Source organism: Seriola dumerili, unplaced genomic scaffold, assembly GCF_002260705.1.
Source record: "Seriola dumerili isolate Sdu_G_001 unplaced genomic scaffold, Sdu_1.0 BDQW01001092.1, whole genome shotgun sequence".
In the NCBI taxonomy this organism is placed as follows: Eukaryota; Metazoa; Chordata; class Actinopteri; order Carangiformes; family Carangidae; genus Seriola; species Seriola dumerili.
This window is the reverse complement of record NW_019175347.1, coordinates 372,397-382,634: the sequence shown is the minus strand read 5'-3', so window position 1 is coordinate 382,634 and position 10,238 is coordinate 372,397. Positions and strand designations below refer to the sequence as shown.

The 10,238-nt window shown below is 45.6% G+C and overlaps 1 protein-coding gene across 1 annotated transcript in view; it reads right to left on the bottom strand.

The window, feature by feature from the left end:
- Positions 1-1,712: 1,712 nt before the first annotated feature.
- The window catches only part of ric1 (RIC1 homolog, RAB6A GEF complex partner 1), a 33,388-nt gene continuing 24,862 nt past the window's right edge, over positions 1,713-10,238 (bottom strand). The window contains exons 11-27 of the mRNA XM_022767016.1: positions 9,993-10,163; positions 9,663-9,875; positions 9,381-9,419; positions 8,678-8,788; positions 8,188-8,277; positions 7,922-8,082; positions 6,971-7,109; positions 6,757-6,873; positions 6,145-6,552; positions 5,698-6,009; positions 5,334-5,492; positions 4,712-4,848; positions 4,269-4,549; positions 3,909-4,121; positions 3,533-3,710; positions 3,248-3,436; positions 1,713-2,998 (exon numbers count right to left, since the gene is read on the bottom strand). Coding sequence (XP_022622737.1) covers positions 2,683-2,998; positions 3,248-3,436; positions 3,533-3,710; positions 3,909-4,121; positions 4,269-4,549; positions 4,712-4,848; positions 5,334-5,492; positions 5,698-6,009; positions 6,145-6,552; positions 6,757-6,873; positions 6,971-7,109; positions 7,922-8,082; positions 8,188-8,277; positions 8,678-8,788; positions 9,381-9,419; positions 9,663-9,875; positions 9,993-10,163 — 3,234 coding nt within the window. The 3' untranslated portion in view covers positions 1,713-2,682. The remainder of the gene's footprint in view (positions 2,999-3,247; positions 3,437-3,532; positions 3,711-3,908; positions 4,122-4,268; positions 4,550-4,711; positions 4,849-5,333; positions 5,493-5,697; positions 6,010-6,144; positions 6,553-6,756; positions 6,874-6,970; positions 7,110-7,921; positions 8,083-8,187; positions 8,278-8,677; positions 8,789-9,380; positions 9,420-9,662; positions 9,876-9,992; positions 10,164-10,238) is intronic.

Genomic DNA, 10,238 nt, shown 5'->3' with positions numbered 1-10,238 from the left:
TTTCCGTAGGAAATTGTCTCATATGCTGTCAGCATTAGTTTGAGCATTGATGGTTATGTTTCCAATGAGAGGGATGGGTCATATGTGTGTGTGTGTGTGTTTGTGTTTGTGTGTGTGTGCGCACGCGAGTGTGAGGTTTTGTTCCCTCTGCATAATGACTCAAGCGCTCAATCGAAGCAACCGCTTAAAACAGAAGGCCTCTGGACGTAAAAGTCTTTGGTTCATCAAGTTACCATTTTCAAGTCAAGTAAAGCTTACAGCAGAGCAGCGTAGTGTAGCTGTAGGCTTGTTCAGAGTGGAGACAGGCCCACTGGAACGAGGGTGCAGCGGGATTTACATTGAGTGACAACAGTACATCAGCGACAGCAGCACTGTGCCGCAAAGTCATTTTTGCCCTTTTGTGAATAGAGAAGAGTGTTCTGACAATACAGGCAAGTCATAAAACAGATACCATTTAAGAATCTAAATTTCAACAGATACCACACCCAGCTCGTCTTGTACACACTGACAAGAGAGCAAAGAATTATCTATAAAATATGATTTGGTCTATCGTGAAAAGTAAAAAGCAAACAGATGGGGAAAAAAAAAAAAAAACAGAAAAGAAGCAGTGAACATAAAAAATAAAGCTGAGTAACATTTCAATACATTGCACAACATAATACTGACATATCTGTGAATAAACCTTTTAGTGCTTATGGAAGAGAGCCAATACACAACTTTTTGATTAACTAAAAAGGGGAAAAAGTTTGTTATCAGTCTTAAAAACAAACCAAGCACATCTCCAGGTATCAATTCAGCAATGATCATTCAGCTATAATGCCAATAAATAATAGTAATAATGAGACTAGTACAATAAAAATCAATTCCATGTGATGAAAGTCACCAAACATGTCAACACATTATCGATACGATGTGGTAGAGGCATTCAGAACTCCATACAGATGCACACGAATGCATGCAGTGAAATCGGTAATCATTGTCTCAAGCGGTTCAGGGATGTGATATGCATGTTGGACTGGACGAAATGTTAAGTCCTTATCAGATGGTGAAGGTTAAATTACACAACAGCTCTTCCATTACACAACCACAGCCAAGGCAACAGTGACATCAGTTTCATCCTCTTTTGTCGGACTGATACTGACGTGTCACGGATTAACACTGACAGGGGAATCAAACGGTGCTCTTGCAACAAGGGACAGGTACAAAAATCTACAGAGTGGGATGGCTTAAATAACACAATATTCATGATCTGCCTCGACAGGAAACATATTTTTGAAACTCTCAGACCGACTGAAATCCAAGTGAGTGTTTTAAAAGCTGGATAACGCATCGTATGATTTGGTTTTTATAGCATGGGTTTTTAACCCCCCCTCCCCCCTCCCCCCGCCCACCTCACCTCACCTCACCTCACTTCACCTCATGAACACTGATCTGCTTTGCTTGTTGTCAAAACCTGGACCACAAGGTGAAGAGCAGTCAGCTGATTCTGGCTCAGACTCCCCCCACCCCCACCCCCCTCAAGACACTTTTTTTGGGCCTGGACTGCAGCAAGGTCGGGGTGTTGGTGCATGAAGAATACATGAACAGAGGTACTGATCAGTGGTAAGAAACTAGTCTCCACTTGCAAAGGTGGATTCTTCTTCTCAGGGGACCACTTTTTTTTTTTTTTTTTTTTTTTTTTTTTTTTTTAAATCTTAAGGTCATCACTTTGCGAGAATTACACAGAATTCATACCATGAGCTATTTGTGTTTGTTTTGTTTTTTTTGTTTTTTAACAGGGAGACTCAAGAGGGACAAGGTGTAAGTGATAGAAAAATAATGTTATTTTGTACACTGTTACATTATTGAAAAAGGTATCACAAAATATTTTTAAAATCATATGAGGTATGAAAGTATGAAACACCTCTTGTGCACACAAACAGAACTGCACAATTAACCACACGCTCAGACACACTTCAGTGCATCTTGTAAATGGTGCATGACTAGAGCTTTGTTCTACATTATGCTTCGCAATGTAGCATGATACTGTGATCGAATACACTCAGGTTTATTTATTTTTTTGTCTTTGAACTGATTCTTGCACTGTTTGTATTAACCAAAGGAAAGAATGGAGCTTTTTGTTTGGAGAGTAGGGGGGAGGACGAAAAAAAAAAAAAAAACTCTCCAATTGCGAAAGAAAAAAATAAAAACACAAAATATCTGTTTTTTTGGAAAAGAAAAGCATGGTGCCTTCCTGTGCTGGTCTACAGCTTCCAAACACCACATCAATCTGACACAGGGGAGCTTTTTTCTATCAGAGCATTTTGGTAAGGTGAGACCTGTTCGACTGAACCCTGTTTCTGGTTGTGCTGTGATGTCTTTGTGCCAGTTGGGCTGTCTGTCGCTCTCTTGGTAGCTCAGTATCCACAGGGGCTCTAGTCAACACAAAGGGCAAATCTTAAGAGTGGATAATACTGACTGAAAGAACCTGCAGGAGAGGTACATAATGTGCACGCACGCACGCACACACACACACACACACACACACACACAGACACACACACGTACGCACGCACGCACACACACACACAGACACACGCGCACACTCAAAAATAAAGTCTAATTCCAGTCAGCCACTGCTGTCGCTGCTGTCCCTCCTCTCTTTAAAGTTCACAGGTTAGAGTCCAGAGGAGGCCCCTGGGTTCAGGACAAGGTGCAGTCGTAGTTTCCCTCCTCCTCTCCCTGCTCCTCTGTCTGCTCCGGAGGACAGTCCTCAGAGGGCGGACGAGAAAACCCTCCCGCAGGTTCGAGGGAGGGTAGGGCCAGGCCCAGAGGAGCCGCTACTCCTCTGCTGTCCTCGGGTCGGGGCACAGCAGCGCCTCCCAGCCCCTCGGCGCCGCCCAGTTTGGAGCTCTGGCTGGTGGGCTGGAAGGCTTCGGGCTGCACCTGCTCGGGCGAAGAGTCCAACAGCTGCTGCAGCTGCGGCTGGATCAGGTTGAGAAAAGGTTTGTATCCCAGGCTGGAAAAAGATGAGCGAGAGAGGTGGAGAGAAAAAAAAGGATTAACATGACATGACTGTATACAAACATTATTCACCATCAAATTTACGCAATGAAAGCATTCACAATATTAGCATGCCACTGACACGTCTGACACAGCAGCCTGAACTGGTACGATAAAATGAATCACATTAAAAAAAAGGGATTAACACAACTGAAAGAGATAAAAACAGGAGCAACAAATACACATCTGGACACTTTATACCAACCAGTCAGTGGAGGCCCATGTGTCGACAGCCAATAAGCCGTTTCGGACACTCTGCACAGTTTCTTGGGGAACCTCTGGGCTGTCCAGGAAGCCGATCACCTGCTTGATCACGTTTGCATCCCGCAAGATCAGACCAATCACTACGCACCACTCCAGACAGCCGGCCTCCATGAACACATGGAGCAGGTACCTGAAGGACGCAGAGAGGAGCGACCATCGAACTACTGGTTCTGGTTTCATGTTAAATGAAATGAAAAAACGAAAACAAAGACGACAGTGGACTCACCTGAGCTGCACCTGCGACTTGTGCGGGCCCTTGTTGGCCAGCTCCATGGAGATGTGCTCCAGCTCGGCCTGGCTCAGGCTCAGAGTGGAGGAGTTCTCATCCACCATCGTCCAGTCACCGTCCACCACTGAGCTGGTCTCAGTCAGGTCTGTGGCCGAACCGATGCTGTACTCCTCCACTAGAGGGACGAGAAGTGAAAGAAAATGTTAAAAAAAAAAAAGAAAAAAAAAAACAAAACTTTGTGACCAATTCTGTGATTAAAATAACAGACGACGACATCGACAAGTCGATGAGAGCCGAAGGCAGGTCGGAAATGCGACTGAACCTTTCGCAGACAAAAGGAGAGGACAGGGTTTACCTCCTCAGGTCTTGTTACCTTTGTTGGTGAGCAGTGACAGGAAGGCGTCATGTGTCTGTGGTGAGTGCTGGTTGGAGTGAGCGGACGAGGCCGTGTCCATGTCTTTGGGCCTTTGCCCAAGCCTGTCCAGCCAGTTGTGGTTGGTGGGGGCTGCCTGAGGCGGCACTGTGTCCATGTCGCTGTTCAACAGGCTGTCAGCTGACTGTGACTTCAACAGCCGAGTGCTCAGCACTTAAAGCAAAAAAAAAAAAGCAGTATGAAATATTGGCATTAAGTTAAAAGTGTTTTGTTTTTTTCAATTTTAAGGATTTTGAAGCTTTTTAAAGCTTTCAGTAGTTTCCTAGAGAACTCCTACATTATCTGGATCCCGTCACTGACCTGTGCGACACCGTCCGTTCTTCAGAGGCGAGCTGAGGCTTCCCGCAGGATTAACAGGGAACGGCCAGAGAAAATCCTTATGGAGTCTCTTCAACGCCGACACAAAATCGTCAACATGAGCCACGCGGTTTCGTTCTCGACACAACCAGCCGATGAGTTCGAAGCCCAGCTGTGCCGAGAAGCATCCCAGGTCGCGAAGGCGCACCTGCTCCAGGAGGTGACGGGCGTGGCGCCAGAGCATCATATCAATGTACATGTTCTCCGCGCACTCCACGTCACGACTGTCGGGGAATCGAAGGAGAGAGAAGGAGAGACAGAGAAAAGAAAATGTGGATTGTGAATATTGTGAGCAAAACAGAAAAGTAGTCACTCGCAATCTTCATTATGCATTGTGTGTGTGTGTGTGTGTGTGTGTGTGTGTGTGTATGTGTGTGTGTCCATACCCTTTAGCAGAGGGTCCAGCAGGCATACTGAAGGTCTTCTGCAGGTTGAACTTTCCTGTGGTGATGGAGTCTGCCGACTGAGACAAACTAATGCTGCGATTTCTGAAGAACTCAAACCCTCCAGTTGAGCTGGGTTCCTGATACAGAGATACACATCATTAGTTTCAATTTCATCAGGTCTATAGTAAAACGTTTGTGGACACACAAACATGATGTGTCAAGTACAGCTTCCTACTCCCAGCAAAGTAGGTCTGCAGCCGCTCGTGCTGCGTTTCCATGACTCATGTGTTTGTGCTGAATTGTTATTAAATGTCAAAACACTTCTTGTGTTCTTACAGCGGGAGGTTTCACTACAAATGGATTACAAGTTAAGCACTGAAGACAAGACGGCAAATGAGGCAAATGTTTTGAAAACACACTTTAACACTGGTACATAATGCAGAAAGGGCTCCTTTAGACAATGTGGACATATGAAGACGTGTAAATAGGTTTTTCAGATTGAAAGTGGACATGAGCTAAGATGAAACTCTGAACATTTTGTAAAAATTCCAATCATGAGTGATTTCTATAGCCAGGGTCAAAGAAAAGAAAAAAAATCTTGAGATGATTTGAAGTTGCTCACCTGAGTTGTGGGTGTTGGGGGTGGAGTCTCCATCTCTCCTGAGCCAATGGCTTTGAGGAATCGGATCATGTGTCGGCAGAGGTCCCACTTGCCCTGTTCCAACGCTGTGTTGAAGAGCAGGGTGGCGTGCTGTCTGCTCACTGCTGGAACCTCCATGTTCTTTACAGGGCGGGAACAGAGGAAGAGACAGAGGACGGAGGAGAAGGTGAGCAGATTTAGTCAGGTACACACAGTGATTGTAGTTGTGGTGGGGCTGTGAACGAGACTTCATTTTATGGCAAAGCTTTCATGTTTCTGTCCTAGGCTGAAAATGTTCGATGATCTCTGCATCATGTTGTGAAAAACTGCCAGTTAAAGTCAGTACCTGCAGTATAATCAGGTAAGAGGCTGCTGTGTCCAGGTCTTGAGCCATGAGACACTCCTCAAACAGATCTTTGGGGTTTCCCACAGCTGCAAACAGGTAGTTCCACAGGGCATACTCCGTCTTCCTGGCGCAGTGGACGATGGTCTGAAGAAAGAGGGGGAACTCTGTGATGAACTTGGCCACAGTGGGAAGCAGAGGGTCGGGGATGGGCTCCCGCGATGTTGCCTCTTCTTCCAGAACCACATGCACCATCAGCTCCATGACGTGGGGGAAGTAGGGGAGGGAGGCACATGACTGAGCCAGCATCAAAGCCTGTGGGAGAAGGGGAACATTAAGGAGTGGGAAGAATGTGCAGACTGTGTATGAATTGTGCATTTGTGTTGATTTTCTGGTATCCCCGGCGCTCCTTTAATAAGCTGACATGATGAGACAGGAGGCTCCACATACCTGTTCACCCAGGTTACGAACCAGCAGCTGCCTCAGGATGTGGTGGAGGTAGATCTGGGAGGTCCTCTCTACTGTGCAGTAGGGGAACAACGCCTCCAGCGGCTCTGAGGATCCCTGCAGCCCGTCATAGAGCACAGTCTCGTTGGTCGCCCCCAGTACCAGGGCATCCTCGAACAGCACGGCCAGAGGGTAGATGTTGATGTGGAAGGGCAGCATGATGCGTCTGGAGAGGAAGGAGTGGGGCTTGCGGTGGTCTCGGGGGAACAGCGGCAGCCACACTTTCATGCCGGCTTCACCGCATGACAGCCACAGGGCCTCCAGCAGGTGGCGCTTCTTCCTGTTGGAGCGACAGGTGGTCCACACATTCTCCACACACTGGGCCAACACTACAGGAGGACAAAATGGTAGCTGGGGGAGAGAGAAAAACTGTTACAGGGAATCCTTAATTTAACAAACATTGTTAAATCCAGTGCTGAGCCAAAAACGTGTGAACAATATGTTGAGATGAGCCCCATGACACACAGCTGCTACAGAATACTAAAGTTTTGACATGCAATTTCTGAATCCAGGTGAATACAGTTGAAAGGTTAAAATTCATTAATTCCAACTCACCAGCTTCTTGTTATTAGCGGGTGTCTCCTTTTCTCGTACCTGTGGTCCTGAACGGTCCCTCTGTAGCATGATCAACTGGCCAGCCAGATTCAACATGATGCTTTCTGCCATGCAGGCCTGAAATGGACACGCACATAAAACACGAATCACCGTGCTACCTATTTAGAATGTGCGTGTGTGTGTGTGTGTGTGTGTGTCAGTGTTCCCTTGTTACCTGCTGCGGGGCTTTCAAGGTGATGCCAGTCTCTGTGCGCACGGACGTGAGTGTGACAGAGACCACGAGGGCCGGGTGAGGGATGTAGCGAGACATCGACACTTCCTGCAGCAACTCCACGCTGGCTGACGGGTTTGGACTGGAATGTGGAAGTAAACACACTGTGAGTCAGAATCGTGACTTAAAGGTAAAAACACTTAAAACATGAGGAAGACTATTAGAGGACTGTTTTAACTATAAGGTGTAAATCTTTAAGTTTGAGAGGTGAAAGCATCAGAAAGCACAGAACAAGACAGATGTAGCAAACTGAAACATTTTATTCCGGTTGGTTTCCTGATAAAATTAAATCAATGTACCTCACTGGAAAGCCATTGAAATAAAATGAAGGGTGACTAAAATATTGAACACAAATATTTTAATTAAATTACAGTTTAGACAACGTTGTGAAGTTCTGAGACTGGCCAGACGAACTATGTCAGATGTAAAGCTGAGGCCCAGTTCTGTCATGTGATAGATTTTAGGTCAGTAGCTTTAACTAAAAGCCTCTTTTCCCAAGGGAAAATGCAGCTCAGTAACACTATTACCTAACACTATTTTGACTGCTGGTGCCAGGGATTTCCCTGGTGTTGGGAGTGTGTGAAAGAAAGAAACTATGCTGAATGTGCAGAACGCTATCCGGTTTAGAAACAATACAGTCAGCTCTGAACAGCACTAGCATTTGTTTTGAGTACTCAGAGTCTGGGATCTTAGAAGTGAAGACACACTTTGAAAATCTCCCACTGCTGTGGATAAACGTATAGGTTGTAAAAGCAAATGGTCACATCATCCCTAATGTTACAATTTATGAAAAAGACAGACAAATAAAATTTTTAAAAAAGAATAAATAAATTGACAGGAAACAAACAAATAGGATTGTCCTTGGCAGCGTAATGTGTATAGAAAAGCGCCCACCTGTCGTTCCTCCTCTCAATGCTATAGAGGCAGATGGAGCAGTCAGCTCTAAACAGGATGACCATGTCTCTGAAGACGTTGAGCAGCAGAGTGTCTGAGTGCAGCTTAGTGACCGAGGCAAAGGCGTTGTCCAGGTTGGATGAGCGTTGATACAGCCTCAACTAGTGTCAAGAGAGGGACCACAGAGAGAGAGAGAGACGTCGCAATGAGACTAACGCAACTAAAATCATGTGACGATGGAGGCGTGAGTGGTGCTTCGGTCTCACCTGCTCTTGCTGGTCTATAAAATTGTAGCAGGCGACCACCACAAAGTCGTTCCACCAAGCCAGACCTCCCGTCACCGTCATGTTCTGCTCCTACACACAAATGCAAACACACATTATTATTCACCTGGACACAAAAAACACACAACTGGAAATATTTTTCAAATATAACGGGTCTTTATCTTTATCATATGACTAATATTTTGCCAGCCTATAAAAATGTCACTATGAATTCTAGCCTGGGATAGAGAAGCTAGCTGTGCAGGCTACATAATGGCATGTATTATACTAGGACGCACATAGACATGAAAAGTTCTATCTGGCAGAGTTTTTGTAAGGTAATTGGAGATAATTCATTCAGGACAAAATAAAAATCAGTATTATCCTGAAGTTAACACTTCCCAGTCAACAGTTGTTCATTGGTAATTACACTAATGCCGTTCAGAGAGGGTCATATTTTGATTCTTGTCCTCCAGTTTACGGCATCACATACCTGAGTGATATTTCCAAACAGCTTCCATTTCCTTGTGTATAAGGAGTAGTGTGCAAAGCCCCGCCTCCCTGCTACAGCCATGCACTGGCCTGCTGTGTCTATGGCTGCAAACTGTACACACACACACACACACACACACACACACACACACACACACACACACACACGTCCACAATGCAGACAATATTGTAATTTCATTCAATTGTTAACACGAACTACAAATACACACAGAAAACTAAACACAGGGTTCACAGTTAATATTCACCATCAGTATCCTGCCATACTCTCATCTTTTTCTCTAGCTCACATGCCTTGTAGCACAATAATTCTGCTTATGTACACACACTTGTGATGGCAGCATAATTAGTCAATTTTGAAAACATTATTGCTGCTGTAAATGTTGCAGGTTTTACAGTCTGAGTACACATGTGGCCTGGGTGAAACGATAACTGTAATTAATGTTTGTTTTAACCCGTTTGTGTTACCAGATGTCATGTTTCACACACAATTTAACACACATTTCTGTGACTAACAACTTCCCTGATACTTCACTTGGTGCACCGGGTAGCCAAATCACAAACACACACACACACACACACACACACACACACACACACACACACACACACCCACACACACACACACACACACACACACACACACACACACACACACACACACACACACACACACACAAACTTACCCGTATAGGCCAGTTGCTCTCTAGGTATGTGCTGTGAATCTGGAGGAAAACAAAAAGAAAGAGTTCGACAAAGTGTAAATAAAGCCTCTGTTGGTGATTTTATAATGGTGGCCTGAGGCTTCAATTCTGTGGTAGCCTGCTTGTGCCATACTGGTGGCATTTTAAACATCTGAATCCCAAGAAGTAATTCAATAATCTCATCAAGGCAGCAATCAGCTCTTAATTTGTTTTCACCATTGCATAAATCCCACCTAACCAGGTGTGATAACTGCGCTTCCTCACCTGGACCACGTGCCAGTGCTTGTGTCCCAGTAAAGTGCTGAGTCCCTGAGAGAGAGCGGAGTCGGGGTTGGGGGGGTGATGCAGCGGGCTGCCGTCACATGGGTGTAAGTGTGTGTGCGGGTGTGAGTCAGAGGTGCTGTGGACCTGCGTGGGGTCACCACAGGTCAGGTAGAGGCGATCTTCACCATGGAGTAACACCTGCTCCTGGTTACTCTGTACAGCCGAGAGAGCAACAAACAGAGCATGAAAGTTTAGTGTGTGTGTGTGTGTGTATGTGTGTGAGTGTGAGTGTGTACAAAATCGATATTATGTTTTGATCATTCCTCTCACCGTGCAGGGGTTGACTGTGAGGGCACTCTTGATAAAGTGGAACTGCAGTATGCCGGCCTGCAGGGAGGAATGAGGGGGTTCAACCATCTCCACCTCCTCCTGCTCTTCCTGCCTCCTCCTCTCTTGCTTGTTAGGGAGCACCCATAGGTGGTAACCCTCTGCTCCCCAGCTCTGGAAAGGGCAGAGTGCAAGTTTCAGTATGAACAATGGTGAAAGAAAACACATTGTACATGTAATGGACAAACT